The following is a 15841-nucleotide window of genomic DNA, read 5'->3' on the forward strand; positions in this document are numbered from 1 at the left end:
CACCCATACGTAATGGAATATGTGTAGATGAGTGGATCCAGTTTTACGGGAGTTAATTTAACTCGGGCCCCTACGGAGACTTAACCTACCAAGAGCTCTTGTTAAGGGTCCCCGGGACATAAACAATAAACAATATTTTTCCACAAATCGCTCGACCAAATACGGTGGACTGATGGGACCCCCGCGTCACCCACGAAGGGTTAATCTTCTGGCACTGAACAGCTGATCGCAGATTTAGGTTCGTGAAAGGTGTTGTTGTTTTTACATATTTTTTTTCAATGGCCAAGATTTTTTTGTTAAACGGTTTAAGCTAATACTAATTACTAAATAAAGGACAACACACGGAACAAAATAACATTTAATGTGGAACGGTGTTTGGAGTGCGGATTATGTTTTTTTTCTTTAAGTTCAAACGACGCGGGCGATCGCTGGCCGTGGCCGGTCAGCCCTAAATTTATATAGGTCCGTGTATACGTGTGCGCGTGTGTGTGTGTGTGAATAGGGTTTCGGGGTTGTTACTTGGTGAATGAGACCAAACGTGTGGCACGCACTGGAAGGCGATGCAACGATCGTGCGGTGTGGCTAGAATCGCCCTGGCAGCGAAATCGTTCTTTTTCACCCTCCCCCTTCACACGTCCCGCGCTACTTGGCTCACACACGCGCAACTGGAACGAACTCACTCAGGTTCCGTTGGGCAGTCTTCTTCTCTGCAGTCGACTTTCTCTAACTCCAGTGTCCCTCTCCAGGAAACCTTCTGGCCCGGTTCTGGTGGCTATATTCCTTGCCGGCTGTTAGTAAAATTTTCTGCATTACAACCTATTTTATCGCCCGCCTTTTCTGTACTCACTTCAAACTTTCTGTTTTAAGCACAAAATTTCAAATTTCCACGTCCACGCTCCACGATTTCCATAATCCAATCCACGTTTTCTAATATTTTCACTCCTATTTATCCCTTTTTCCCTTACTAATACATATAACTAATCCTATTCTCTTCCTTATATCCCCAGTAACGGCTCCAGCTCCCCCGATGTCCCCATACACCATCGAGCCTCCCTGGACTTCCGCTAGATGGCGCGTCGCCCTCAGCCCTGGCTGAGGTGGGACTGGAACAAATAAGCTAAAAATAAAAAATATCTTACAAATAAGCTAACCATAAACACACATCAAAATAATGGATAATTATAATTTATCGATATATGCTATGGCCGAGTGCTCAGCAAAGTACAAACAAACCGTAACAAATATTACAATTACAAAAAACAAATTGTTTTGTACTAAATGATTTTTAGCCAAAATAAGCTAAATTAACTCTTAAATAAGCTAGATTTCCACTATAAGCATTTCAATTATTTTTCAAGCTATTTGGTTTTAAAATAAGCCAAATCTAGATTTAAATAAGCTGAAATGGCAACACTGAATTAGACAGCCCGGCAATTTGTTTAGGAAAATAATGTTTAATTTATTGCTGCAGAAGAAAATAACGCGACGCGATCTTCTCCATGTGCAAGCAAACCCACCCCGCCACGTCGGTGGAGTTCGCCATCTCGTGGCGGTTCTTCAACAACCTCGAGGAGAACCTCGTTGTGGCCGGCGCCAACATGCTGAAGGTGTACCGCATCTCGCCAAATGTGGAGGCGGGGCAGCGCCAGAAGCTCAATCCCAACGAGATGCGCATTGCCCCGAAGATGCAGCTCGAGTGCCTGGTCACATATTTTCTCTACGGCAATGTGATGTCTCTGCAGTGCGTCTCCCTGGCGGGCGCCATGCAGGATGCTCTCCTGGTTAGCTTCAAGGATGCGAAGCTATCGGTGCTGCAGCACGACCCGGACACATACGCCCTGAAGACACTATCGCTGCACTACTTCGAGGAGGAGGACATCCGGGGTGGCTGGACGGGTCGCTACTTTGTGCCGGTGTTGCGCGTGGACCCGGACGCCCGCTGTGCTGTCATGCTGGTCTACGGCAAACGACTGGTGGTGCTGCCCTTCCGCAAGGACAACAGCCTGAACGAGATCGAGCTGACGGACGTGAAGCCCTTCAAGAAGGCACCCACAGCAATGGTCTCGAGGACGCCCATCATGGCCTCCTACCTGATAACCCTCAAAGAACTGGACGAGAAGATTGACAACGTCCTGGATATACAGTTCCTGCACGGCTACTACGAGCCCACGCTCCTGATCCTCTACGAATCGGTGCGCACCTGCTCGGGCCGCATAAAAGTACGCTCGGACACCGGCGTCTTGGTGGCCATCTCCCTGAACATTCAGCAGCGCGTCCATCCGATTATATGGACAGTGAATAGTCTGCCCTTTGACTGCTTCCGGGTTTGTTCCCCCAACAGCATAATTTTGCCCGAAAGTTAATCTCCAGCTCTATGCTCCAATCCCCAGGTTTATCCGATTCAGAAGCCCATTGGCGGCTGTCTGGTGATGACTGTGAATGCCGTGATCTACCTCAACCAGAGTGTACCGCCGTATGGCGTCAGCTTGAACAGCTCGGCGGACAACAGCACCAGCTTCCCCCTCAAGCCCCAGGATGGTGTGCGGATCAGCCTGGATTACGCCAATTACGCCTTCATTGATGTGGACAAGCTGGTGATCTCGCTGCGCACGGGCGAGCTCTATTTGCTGACTCTCTGCGTGGACTCCATGCGGACTGTGAGGAATTTCCACTTTCACAAAGCGGCCGCCAGTGTCCTGATCAGCTGCATTTGCGTCTGCCACTCGGAGTACATTTTCCTGGGCTCTCGGTTGGGCAATTCCCTGTTGCTGCACTTCACCGAAGAGGATCAGAGCACGGTCATCACGCTGGATGTGGATGCGGAACAACAAGCAGAGCAACAGCAACAGAAGCAGCAGCGAGTGCACGAGGAACAGGACATAGAGGAGGTTTACGATGTGGACCAAATTGAATTGGCTCCCCCTCAAGCCAAGTCCCGACGGATCGAAGACGAGGAACTGGAGGTGTGTAGGGCAGGATATAAGGATATAATTGAGCGATTTCCCTTGAAATTATCCTCTGATTTGTATTCCTTTAGGTCTATGGCTCCGGGGCCAAGGCTTCGGTTCTCCAGCTGCGCAAATTCATCTTCGAGGTCTGCGACAGCCTCATCAATGTGGCGCCCATCAATTACATGTGCGCCGGCGAGCGCGTGGAGTTCGAGGAGGATGGGACCACGCTGCGACCGCATGCGGAGAACCTGCAAGCCCTGAAGATCGAGCTGGTGGCCGCAACGGGACACAGTAAAAACGGAGCCCTATCCGTCTTTGTGAACTGCATCAATCCGCAGATCATCACCAGCTTCGAGCTGGACGGCTGCCTGGACGTGTGGACGGTGTTCGACGATGCCACAAAGAAGACCTCGCGGCACGATCAGCACGATTTTATGCTGCTCTCGCAGAGGAACTCCACCGTGGTCCTGCAGACCGGGCAGGAGATCAATGAGATTGAGAATACCGGATTCACGGTGAATCAGGCCACCATATTTGTGGGCAATCTCGGCCAGCAGCGGTTCATTGTTCAGGTGAGTGCCACAGCCAGCCAACCTCTCTAGACGCCATGTGCGTCTACTGCAGGGCACTCGCCTCATCCAGAACGTGCCCATCGATGTGGACTCGCCGGTGGTGCAGGTGGCCATAGCCGATCCCTATGTGTGCCTGCTGAACGGTCAGGTGATCACACTGGCACTGCGCGAGACGCGCGGCTCGCCCCGACTGGCTATCAACAAGCACACGATCACCAGCTCGCCCGCCGTCATGGCCATCGCCGCGTACAAGGATCTGTCGGGCCTGTTCACGGTCAAGTCGGACGATGTGCTCAATCTGACGGGGGGCTCGGGCAGCGGCTTTGGCCACAGCTTCGGGGGCTACATGAAGGCGGCGCCCAACATGAAGGTGGAAGATGAGGAGGACCTGCTGTACGGCGATGCCGGGAATGCCTTCAAGATGAACAGCATGGCGGTCCTGGCCCAGCAATCGAAGCAGAAGAACTCGGACTGGTGGCGCCGCCTCCTAGTGCAGGCAAAGCCCAGCTACTGGCTGGTGGTATCCCGCATGAGTGGAACCCTCGAGATCTACTCGATGCCAGATATGAAGCTCGTCTACCACATCAATGATGTGGGCAACGGGGCCATGGTCCTCTCGGATGCCCTGGAGTTCGTTTCCCTCTCATCCAGCACGCAGGAGAACTCCAAGGTGGGCATTGTCCAGTCCTGTATGCCGCAGCACGCCAACTCCCAGCTGCCCCTCGAACTGAGTCTGGTGGGACTCGGGATTAATGGAGAGCGGCCCGTGCTGATGGGGCGCACTCGCGTGGAGCTGCTCATCTATCAGGTATTCAGGTATCCCAAGGGCAACCTGAAGATCCGCTTCCGCAAGCTGGAGCAGCTGAATCTCCTGGATCAGCAGCCCTCGCACATAGAACTCGAGGAGAACGACGAAGAGGAGGAGCTGGAGTCCTACAACATGCAACCGAAGTACGTCCAAAAGCTGAGGCCCTTCTCCAACGTTGGAGGTTTGGCTGGGATAATGGTCTGTGGCGTGAACCCCTGCTTTGTCTTCCTTACCGCCCGCGGCGAACTACGCATCCACCGCCTGCAGGGCAATGTCCGAGGAGAGCCGCGGCGAGCGGTTCATCTATCCGAATGGCTCGCAGTTCGAGATGGTTCTCATCTCGCCCGAGACCTGGGAGATTGTGCCGGACGCCTCCATTCGCTTCGAGCCGTGGGAGCATGTGACGGCCTTCAAGATCGTTAAGCTGTCGTACGAGGGCACGCGATCGGGTCTCAAGGAGTACCTCTGCATCGGCACCAACTTCAACTACAGCGAGGACATCAACAGCCGCGGAAACATCCACATCTACGACATCATCGAGGTGGTTCCCGAGCCGGGCAAGCCCATGACCAAGTTCAAGCTAAAGGAGGTCTTCAAGAAGGAGCAGAAGGGCCCCGTCTCGGCCATATCGGATGTGCTGGGCTTCCTGGTCACCGGGCTGGGCCAGAAGATCTACATCTGGCAGCTGCGGGACGGCGATCTCATAGGCGTGGCCTTTATCGACACCAACATCTATGTCCACCAGATCATCACCGTCAAGTCCCTGATCTTCATAGCGGACGTGTACAAGTCGATCAGTCTGCTGCGCTTCCAGGAGGAGCACCGCACCCTCTCGCTGGTCTCGCGCGACTTCAATCCCCTCGAGGTATACGGCATCGAGTTTATGGTGGACAACAGCAATCTGGGCTTCCTGGTGACGGACGCTGAGCGCAACCTGATTGTCTACATGTATCAGCCGGAGGCCAGGGAATCTCTCGGCGGCCAAAAGCTCATCCGCAAGGCAGACTACCATCTGGGGCAGGTGGTGAATACCATGTTCCGGGTGCAATGGCATCAGCGGGGCGTGCACCAGCGACAGCCCTTCCTCTACGAGAACAAACACTTTGTCGTCTATGGCACCTTGGATGGGGGTCCGGCTACTGTCTGCCGCTTCCGGAGAAGGTCTATCGCCGCTTCCTTATGCTGCAGAACGTCCTGCTCTCGTACCAGGACCACTTGTGCGGCCTCAATCCCAAAGAGTTCCGCACGCTGAAGTCGTTCAAAAAGCAGGGCCTCAACCCTTCGCGTTGCATCAGATCGGATATATCCCACAGTTCGCATTTAAATTTAAATTTGAATTTTACGTTCACAAACACACACGATATTTTCAGCATCGATATCTTTTAAAGATTTTATCGTAAAATATCCCAAATTAATCGAAATTCAAAATGCAAAATGATTAAATTGATCTAAAGGGAGTAAAATACCAGTGTTTTCAATGGAGAAACTTCTCAAATGATGATTTGGACACCTCTCTTCCCTAAAAGCCAAAAGTTACTTTATTTCTCAGCAATAGTTTCCATTTATCTTTAGTCGCAAAACAACATTCCTATTCGTTAAATACAACCGCGATTTCAATTAAGTTTCGACAGTTTGTCGGTCTTGCTGCTGGCGCTTCTTTATAGTTTTCTATAGTGTCCCAATCCCTTGAACCAACGGTGCCACGCTTGGAGTGCATCCCACAGGGAGTGAGACACCCTCGGGCCGAAAAGCCAAGTGAGTCGAGTGAGAGCGAACGCGTCAGGCGCCGACTGAGAGGCGGATTTGGGCCACGTGCCAAGAATCGCTAGCCCCAGTCAGTAGAGCCGGCGGTGCCACGCTTGGCGACGCCGTGGGGGGTCCAGGGTGCGTCACGCTCATCAAAACACAGAGGAGAACCAGCACCGGAGTCGGAAAAGCGTAAGATAGATCTAAGATACCAATAAAGCATATTATCATATCAGTACAAAACCCAACCCGCGCCTTCTTACTTGTCGTCAGGGCAACATACAAATATTGTTGCAGCGAGCCCACCGACCGCTGAGCCAGCCCAGCTGCATCAGACGGAAAAGAACGGTTCGTTACAACTGGCGCCCAACGTGGGGCTTCTCGACAAGTGAAAGACAAAGTGCGTTTGGGAAGGGCGGTACTGAGTGTGGTATTGCGAGGGCGTAAAAATGAGGAGCCGACGATGGGTCCATTCGTTGAGGAAAGAGGACTTGGTCCAGTGTGCGCGGGCGTGCGGTCTTCGATTGGAAGGCACGCTGGCCGAGATGCGCCGAATCTTCAAGGAGTGGGTAGAGAAGCATGGAGAGGAACCGGAGTATGCGGACGCGCTCGAGGCCTGGGAGATGAAGGCGGGATGAGCCGCGACCGCGGCCCAGTTGGAGGACGGGGCGGATCCGTACGAGCGCCTGACGCTGCCGGCGAGTGCGGAGCAGGCAACGGTGTGGAGACGGCCGTCCGAGACCCAAGAGGAGCTCATCGCGAGCCTGGCGGTCCCGGTGAAAAGCCGGTCGCCCAGCCGACCGCGGGCAGAGAGTGGGGAGAGGCCAACCAGGCCAGCACAGCCAGAGCAAGGGAGCGCGAGAAACCCACATGGATTGGAAGAGGGGAGAGCAGGGGAGGATCGTCGACGGGGACTCGATGAACAAACCACGAGACCGCCCAGTTCGAGTTTTGCCCACGTCGCCAAGCAGGTTAGGGAGTGGTCGTTTCGGTTCGACGGAACGGCGAAACCGCTCGAGTTCCTGGAACAAATCGAGTGGTCAGCCGACATGTACGGTTTGGATTTGAATTTGATTCCACGAGCAATACCTGAGCTGCTAAAGGGTCGGGCGCTCATGTGGTTTGTAGCCAAAAACAGGCAGTGGCAGACATGGAACGCATTTGCGCGTAGCTTCCAAGCATACTTCCGCCGAGGGGGTATTTTGAAAAATTACTCCAGGAGGTGAGATTGAGGAAGCAAAGGTGGGGAGAGGACTACATGGTGGAGATGCAGACCCTCATGCGGCCACTAAAATGCACGCCCGAAGAGCAGATGGAGCTCATAAGAGACAACAGTATGCCCGATTTGAGGGTGTTCATCCGGCCGCATAGGTGCAGAGACCTGGATCACATGATGCCGCTGGCCGACGAATTTGAGGCTCTGGAGAGGGACCGGCTGGAGTTCCAGCGGGAGTGTCCGGCGAGTAAAGCAAAAGCAAACAATCCGTTCACTCGTCCGGCAGTAACGGAGATATGTCGCCGCTGCCAGGACGAAACGGCAGCCAGCTCTGATCCGACAGCGAAAAAAAGGCCGGTCCCGACGCGGCGGGACGACCAAGAGAACACGAACATAAAGGCTGGGTTCGTGAAAAACCCAGCCCAGGCGTGTCGACGATGCGGAACTGACCGCCATTGGGCACAAGCATGCAATGGCCGACCGATAACATTCTGCTGGAGGTGCGGCAAGGTAGGTGCCCCGACATGGCAGTGCTGCCAGAAAGCGGGAAACGCCCCGCGACCCAAGCCACGGAGGGCCGTGCCAGGGTCGCAAGACGAAGCCCCCCAAAGCTCGTAGGAGAACTCACGGTGGAGGATGTCCAGCTGTCGGCGGTGGTGAGGATCGCGGGCAGCAACTGGAAAGCAACGGTCGATACCGGGGCGACAAGCAGTTTTATCAGCTGCGAGGCGGCGAGTAGGCTGGGGGAAGAGAGGCGACAGAAAGAGACGAGGAAGCTGGTGCGGCTGGCCGACGGACGCAGCCGGGAAATCAATTCCCAGATCGAGGTGGAGCTGGCCTTCGGGAACAAGGCCTTCGGACAATCCCGCTTCTCGTGTTGCCCGGAGTAATTGATGCGCTGGACCTGGGATGGGATTTCCTTGCCGCAGTCGGAGCAGAGGTGACCTGTGCGGGACACAGGGTTGTGATCCCTGCGAGAGGCCACCGCCAGGGGCGGTTGGAGGAGAAGTTGTCCGTGGGGGTGGTAGCGAACACTGGAGGGTCCGTCGAGCCCGCATCCGACGGAACGCGAGCGGAGGAGGGATCGGTCGAAAACTTCCTGGCAAAGGAGTTGGAAGAGTTCCGAGAACTGAAGGGGGTGTCGAACATAGCTACACACACGATCACTATGAGTGATGCCCAGCCGGTCAAACAGCGTTACTACCCCAAAAATCCCAAGATGCAAGCCGAAATCAACCAACAGGTTGACGAGCTGCTGGAAAGAGGGTGCATTGAGCCATCGAAGAGTCCGTACAGTTCACCCATCGTGATGGTCAAAAAGATGACGGGAAAGTGGAGATTATGCGTGGACGTCAGACAGATAAACGCGAAGTCCATCAAGGATGCGTACCCCATGCCAAGAATAGACTATATTTTGGACCAGCTCAGGGAGGCACGGTTCATCAGTAGCTTAGACTTAAAGGACGGTTATTGGCAGATACCACTGGAGGAAGGCAGCAGGAAGTTCACCGCGTTCACGGTGCCTGGAAAAGGGCTGTTCCAGTGGAAGGTGATGCCATTCGGACTCCACTCAGCCTCGGCTACGTTCCAGAGGGCATTGGACCAGGTGATAGGCCCCGAGATGATGCCACACGCGTTCGCGTACCAAGACGACATCATTGTCATCGGCCGTACCAAGGAGGAGCACAAGCGCAACCTCGAAGAAGTTTTTCGACGGTTGAAAAGCGCAAACTTGCGCCTAAATGTGGACAAGTGTCATGTGGTGACGGGAGAAGGAATCTGCACCGATCCCGAGAAAGTGGCAGCCATTAAGGAGTTGCAGCCGCCAGCGAGTGTCAGAGAGCTACGACAATACTTGGGCGTGGCCTCCTGGTACAGGCGTTTCGTAAAGGGATTCGCCACGTTGGTGCAGCCCCTCAGCACTTTGCTGAAGAAGAAGGCGAAGTGGGAATGGTCAACGGAACAGCAACAAGAGTTCGAGGACGTAAAAAGTCGGCTGACAGCAGACCTGGTGTTGGCATGCCCGGATTTGTCAAAGAAATTCGTGCTCCAGACGGACGCCAGCTACTACGGACTGGGGGCGATCCTGACGCAAGAGACGGAGAAGGGCGAGAGGGTCATCTCATACGCCAGTAGGACTCTGAATAGCGCAGAAAAGAACTATTCGGCGACTGAAAAGGAGTGTCTGGCCTTTGTATGGGCTATAAGAAAGCTAAAGCCCTATCTGGAGGGATTCCATTTCAAGGTAGTCACAGATCACATGGCGTTGAAATGGTTGAGAGCCCAACGGGGAGGATCGCCAGGTGGGCGCTGGAGCTACAACAATACGACTTCGAAGTGGCATATAGGAAAGGGCAGCTGAATGTAGTGGCGGACGCACTGTCCCGACAGCCATTGGCGGAGCGATGCCTGAGAACCACCGAGGAGGAAGCAGAGAAGGGACCCGAACCTGAGGCAGAGTACGGATGGATTAAAAAGGTCAAAAAGAGGATGAGGACGAAACCGAGGAAATATCCTGATTACGTGGAGGAAGCAGGCCGGATATACCGGCACATCCCGCACCGAGCTGGAGAAGAGGAGATAGCATCATGAAAGTTATGCGTCCCAAAGGAGCTAAGAGAGAGAGTCATGAGAGAGAACCACGACTCGCCGGAGGCGGCGCACGCGGGCGGCAGAAGGACGATGGCCAGAGTAGCCGCCCGGTACTACTGGCCGGGGATGCACCGAGATGTGCAGGCTGCAGGCGGCCGGGAAAATGCTGACACAAGTGCCAGAGGAGCAGTGGGCGACGGTGTGTGCCGACTTCGTGGGCCCTCTGCCCAGGTCAAAGCATGGGAATGCCATGTTATTGGTGATGGTGGATCGGTTTTCGAAATGGACCGAATTGGTGCCCTTGAGAAAGGCCACTGCGGAAGCACTAACAAAAGCGTTCCGAGAGCGCATCGTGTCCAGGTTTGGCGGGCCGAAGGTGGTGATCACGGATAATGGAGTCCAGTTCACCAGTAGAGTTTTTAAGAGGTTTTTGGAGCAGATGGGCGTACGGCATCAGTTCACGGCCCCGTACACGCCGCAGGAGAACCCGACGGAGCGAACTAACGGGACAGTGAAAACAGTGATAGCTCAGTTCACCGAAGGGAACCAGAGGAACTGGGATGAGAAATGGCCAGAGATAATGTTGGCCGTAAATTCAGGGGTGTCCGAATCCACCGGGTACTCGCCGGCGTTTATTGTCCAAGGGAGAGAGCCGAGGTTACCAAAGGCTCTATAAGATGAAGAAGTGCTTGGCACAGGACAGGGCACGCCCACGCCGGACGAGAATGCGGCCAAGTTGAGAGAATTTTTTCAACTGGTGAGGCGGAATCTCGAAAGAGCGGCGCAGGACCAGGCGAGGTATTATAACCTGAGGAGGAGAGTGTGGAAACCCACGATTGGAGACAAGGTATGGGCCAAGCAACACCATCTATCCAACGCGGCCGAAGGGTTTGCTGCAAAACTGGCCCCGAAATATGACGGTCCCTACACCATAATGGATTTCGTGTCCCCGGTCATTTGCAAATTGAGGAAGGACAACGAGAAACGGACGCGGACCGCCCATATAGGGGACCTGAAGCCACAGCCCGGTGAGGGAACCCCTAGAACAAGCCCTGGAACCGAAGCGTAGCCGACGCACAAGTAGGGGCAACGGGCGAGGCAATCGGAGAAGGATGGACGGGGCACGAAAGACAGAGACTAGCGGCAGGGGCAGAAAGGAGAGTCTCAAGAGGATACCACGCAGGACAAAGTCGTACAGGATACTCTTACAATTAAGGTTCAGTAAAACTAAGAACCACTCGTGTCACGCAGGACAGGAATCACCCACAAGGGAGGAACGGGCGGCCCAACGTAATGCCACGCAGGACAAGGCCACCCGGAATCCTCCTTCAACTAGAATCGGCAAAGCCAAGAGGCGATAAAACTAAGCAGCAGACTGCAGCCGGCGGACGAATAAAGCTGGACCTACGAAAAAAAAAGGCTAAGAGTTAGCTCATCAGCCAATAGGAACTGATCAAGGGTAAAGAAGGTAGAAGATACCCGGGTTACTACTATCACAAGGGGGCGGGTTGCGTGGTGCGTCAACGGACGAGGGGGCACCCGAGAAGGGGGTTCCGATGATGAGCCGAAGTTCGGGTCCGGGTCCAGGGCATTGAAGCCAACTGCTAAATTCGGGGAAGGCGGGACAAAAGCGGATGCCGCCCGTGCGCGGTCTACCGGCTGGGGAATCGGATGATCCCTGGGTCCGAGTCGCTGCACGGGGGTGACATCCGCGTCCAAGCCAATCCAGAGACGGGCGGAGCTGGCCACAGGGGGGCGGGCCGATGTTTGGCAGCACGGGCGAAAGGTCGGAGGACCTATTGATCACGAGCTGGGAGATCGGTCGGCACCCTGGACTGGGGCACAAGGACGGGCTGGAAGAAAAGGCAAGGTGAGATGAGGAACCCAAGAACTCGGGAGGCTTACCAGATTCAAGGCGAAGCCAAACAACACGGCTGTTCTAACGGAACAGCGGAAATGGATTCGCCGTGGGTATCGTGCTGTGGGCGCTCGCACGTCGTCGGCACGCACCAGGGGAAGGTCGACAACGCGGCGAGGGGACCAGCGGCCGACAAACCCACAGGAGGCACGGAAGCGGTCGGCGCAGGCCGAAAACGAGGTCGAGGAGCCGCAGCCAACGCAGGCCGAAAACGCGGTCAAGGAGCCGCAGCCAACGCAGGCCGAAAACGCGGTCAAAGAGCCGCAGTCAACTCAGGCCGACATCACGTCAAACAACGCGGCCGCTGAGGCGCGACGCCTCGCGGAATGGCACCGGCGGTTCGCGCTGGCCGCGGCGAAGGAGGATCTTAGGCAACGGCGTGTTGCCTCCTTAGGGAGGACGCCCTGGCGCTGGCCAAGAGGCTGAAGGCCACCCAGGAGGCCGAAAAGGCGGCTCAAGAAGCGGAGCGCCACAAACGAGACGTCGCGCACCAGTGGCGGTGTGTTATCCGGATCAACGCAGCGGAGAAGAGGGAGATGGCGCGTCTGCGTGCGGAAACGGAGGAGGCAAGGGCGACGCGGACGGAGGGCGCGGCAGACGGGCTGGCGGTGATCTCCAGCGATGAGGAGGAGGCGGAGTGCCCACCAGCGCCGAAGGCGGCTCGAGTCCAGTCGCCTGAAGAGTGGCAGGAGAGGCTTCGACGAGCCGAGGAGGAGGAGGAAGAGCTCTGGCAGCCACCCCCTGAACACGTCGAGTCCGAGGAGGAGCCGCGGCCGCAGGCCCCACCGTCACCGGGGGCAGAGGAAGAGCTGTTCCAGCGTCGGCCGCCGGCTGACAACGCGCCCAGCCAAGGGGCCCAGCAGCAGCAGCAGCAGCACTGGCACGGTCCGCAGGGTGCCGCCATCGGGCCGTTCGTCTCACAGGAGGTGCGCTCCGCGGTGCGAGACGGCATGATGTCCACCGAGCGGCAGGAGGTATTCCGGGCAACTTACTTAAGAGAAAAGAAGAGTTAAGAAGAAGAATGATAAAGAAAAAGGAATTGAAAACAAAAGCGAATAAAAACAAAAAAAAAAACAAAAAAAAAACAGTGTTTAAAGAAGAACATGGTATTTACCTTGCAGCAGAAGAACAGAGGGGCATCGCTAGAAATGATCGGTAAAGCATGAATGAAGGCAGCGGAAGGCGTAAAGAGAGGGGAAAACTTACCCGTAGCATCCAGAGGGCCGGCGGACAAAGAAAACACCCGGAACAGCGAGAAAATAGGACGTTTCCCAGTCTATTGAGGAATTCGCGATGCGGAAGTAGAATACGCACGCTGCGACATATCGAGTAGATCACAAAAACGACCCTACGCTTTATCGAGGGGATCGTAAAGGCAACGCTGTGCCATATCGAGTAGGTTAAAATAGCGACCATACCCTATATCGGGCGGGGAACAAGAGCTCCTATGCGAACTATCGATAAGGGAGAAACGAATCGATCGCGCTCATCAGAGAGATACGGCAACACCGCACGGCGCGAGGCCGAAAGAGGGCGCCAGGGTGCACCCGGGTCGAGAACAAAGCTCGCGCGCGTCGTTCGCGCGCGATTTTTGAAACGTCCCAAACCTGGGACGCGGAAAACCGGGATTTTCCGCCAATAAAAGAAAGGGGGAAGTGTGAGGAAAGGTATTCCCACACGCAGGGGGCGGTATAGGGTTAAGGGCTAACGGCCGTTATCCGGGGATATCCGGGGACCCAAGATGAGAGCGGAGGAACCCTGGAGAGAAAGCAGCGGGATGACGGGATCGGGCCGGCAGTGGCCCAGCGCATGACCAAATATGGTCATGAGATCACGCCACCAGCCAGGTCCCGTTGTAAAGCGAGCAGAGAATGAAGGAACGCCGATGGAAAAGTACGGGCACCGCATGGCGTTAGCGCCAGGCGGCATCGGCGGCGCCGACGCAGAAGCGAGCCTATAAGAGGAGGGCCGCGACCAGGAACAGGAACAGTCAGCGAGCGGAGCCATCAAGAGTGAAGTGAATAGTGAGCAACAAGAGTGAGACCGAGCAAAGGGAAAAGAACTTTAGAAAGCGAACGCGTTGTGTGAGGATTGAGAGGCGGACTCGAGCGTGCAGCCAAGAGCCAAAGGTCCCAATCCCTTGAACCAACGGTGCCACGCTTGGAGTGCATCCCACAGGGAGTGAGACACCCTCGGGCCGAAAAGCCAAGTGAGTCGAGTGAGAGCGAACGCGTCAGGCGCCGACTGAGAGGCGGATTTGGGCCACGTGCCAAGAATCGCTAGCCCCAGTCAGTAGAGCCGGCGGTGCCACGCTTGGCGACGCCGTGGGGGGTCCAGGGTGCGTCACGCTCATCAAAACACAGAGGAGAACCAAGAGGAGAACCAGCACCGGAGTCGGAATAGCGTAAGATAGATCTAAGATACCAATAAAGCATATTATCATATCAGGGTCGTCAGGGCAACATACAAATATTGTTGCAGCGAGCCCAGCTGCATCAGACGGAAAAGAACGGTTCGTTACAATATGTATAGTATAATATAATATAAAGATATAGGGAGCTTAAGGCCTCAGTAGCTATAGCTCCAACTTCTGTTAATATTTAGTTTTAACTAGCTATTAGCATTATTTAATAATAATAATAATAATATAAAGATATATATGCAAGTATATGTATACTAGATTTTTCATTGTATAAACTAACAACATCATCATCATTATCATCATCATCAGTAACCGTCGTATCAGTATCAGTCATAGCTCGCAAATAACTGTTGACACTTTCGGCGTGTCTGATAAAAACCTCTCATTGACGGACACATTGAGAAAATGGACTGAAAAGACCCGATCAAATCTGTTTTTGCTCAACTCGCTCTTCGCTCAAGCAAAGACCGATATTTTTACTTCTCTTTTGTTCCTGTTTTTCACTGAGCATCTTGTCGCGAGTGAACGAACAAAGTGTCTTTTGCGTATGTATGCGTGCTTGTACGTGTGATGCTTATGGCAACTATCAATTTTTGTGAATTCTATACGGTTTGACTATTGGAGCTTAAAATGAATCGTGAAAAGCAAAACGAAAATGTTCGTTTGCCAATTTTGCAAATAAATATACATATTACAATACAATAGCCCAAAAGATGCGGAAAACATGAATAAATAAACATATACACGAAAAAAAAACTAAAAACACTTTACTCAGACACTTTTTTGGTTCTGCTCATCTAAAGACACTTTTGCTCTGAGCGCTTGACCAAAGTGTCTTTCTAAGTTGTTATTGTGAGACACGATCGTGTGTCGGGCTCACCCGAAAACCCGAAACACATAACACAAGCGAAGAGACAAAAAGTGTTCTGCTCAGTGAGAGACCGTGTCTTCGTGGTCTTTTTCGGTTTTGTCAGTGACGAGACAGCAAAGGGAAAAAGTGTTGACTATGGTATCAGTTAGACAAAACTAATGTGCAGCTGCGGCGGCACCCGCTACTAATGGGTCCGTCCGCTTGCACTTGTCGTTCGAAGAAAATACAAACTTTTCAATCGAAGATCATCGCGAAATAATGAAAAAAGAACTTATGAGGAAAAACATGTCAAAGAAGGAAGGGATGTGTAGTCTGTGGTGTGTCGTGCAGCTTGCGCCTTACTGCCCAAGTGGTACTCTGTAGATGGTAGTTCTGCCTTCAGATGTTTTCAAGATGGCAAATTCATGGGCTGTTTATTATGGTCTATCTTTCGTTGTGGATGCGCTCCCTTGGATCCGCGGATTTGTGTGTGTGTTGTGTGGGTTTATGCGGAATACGAACTGATTTATATGTATATATATAAGTATGTGTACGTAGTGGTGGTTCTCGACTCGTCATCTTCCTCTCCTCGTCGTTCGCTGTGGCGGCGCCTCCCTGCGCTAGCCCTCGATCTGGGAGCGCAGACGGGGACGGGGCAGGTCCCCAAACACAGCCTCTCCATGGACACTCTTGGTCAGCGCCTGAATGCTGGCCGCTATATCGATGTTGTCCAAACCCTGTCGAAAGATTACTTATGTGATTGCTC

The 15841-nt window shown here is 53.8% G+C and overlaps 2 protein-coding genes and 1 pseudogene across 2 annotated transcripts in view; 2 read left to right on the forward strand and 1 right to left on the reverse strand.

Moving 5' to 3' along the window:
• The first annotated feature begins 1481 nt into the window (after positions 1 to 1481).
• LOC117191481 lies at positions 1482 to 14615 on the forward strand (annotated as a pseudogene).
• Positions 11842 to 15459, forward strand: LOC117191482 (phosphatidylglycerol--prolipoprotein diacylglyceryl transferase-like). Its single transcript, XM_033396337.1, has 5 exons — positions 11842 to 11856; positions 11948 to 12141; positions 12198 to 12302; positions 12423 to 12777; positions 15427 to 15459. Exons 1-5 carry the CDS (start codon positions 11842 to 11844, stop codon positions 15457 to 15459), a joined length of 702 nt encoding a protein of 233 aa, XP_033252228.1.
• The window catches only part of LOC117189424, a 43792-nt gene continuing 43111 nt past the window's right edge, over positions 15161 to 15841 (reverse strand). The window contains exon 4 of the mRNA XM_033394549.1: positions 15161 to 15812. Within this exon, the coding sequence (XP_033250440.1) occupies positions 15696 to 15812 (117 nt within the window). The 3' untranslated portion in view covers positions 15161 to 15695. The remainder of the gene's footprint in view (positions 15813 to 15841) is intronic.

This window comes from Drosophila miranda, assembly GCF_003369915.1.
Source record: "Drosophila miranda strain MSH22 chromosome Y unlocalized genomic scaffold, D.miranda_PacBio2.1 Contig_Y1_pilon, whole genome shotgun sequence".
In the NCBI taxonomy this organism is placed as follows: Eukaryota; Metazoa; Arthropoda; class Insecta; order Diptera; family Drosophilidae; genus Drosophila; species Drosophila miranda.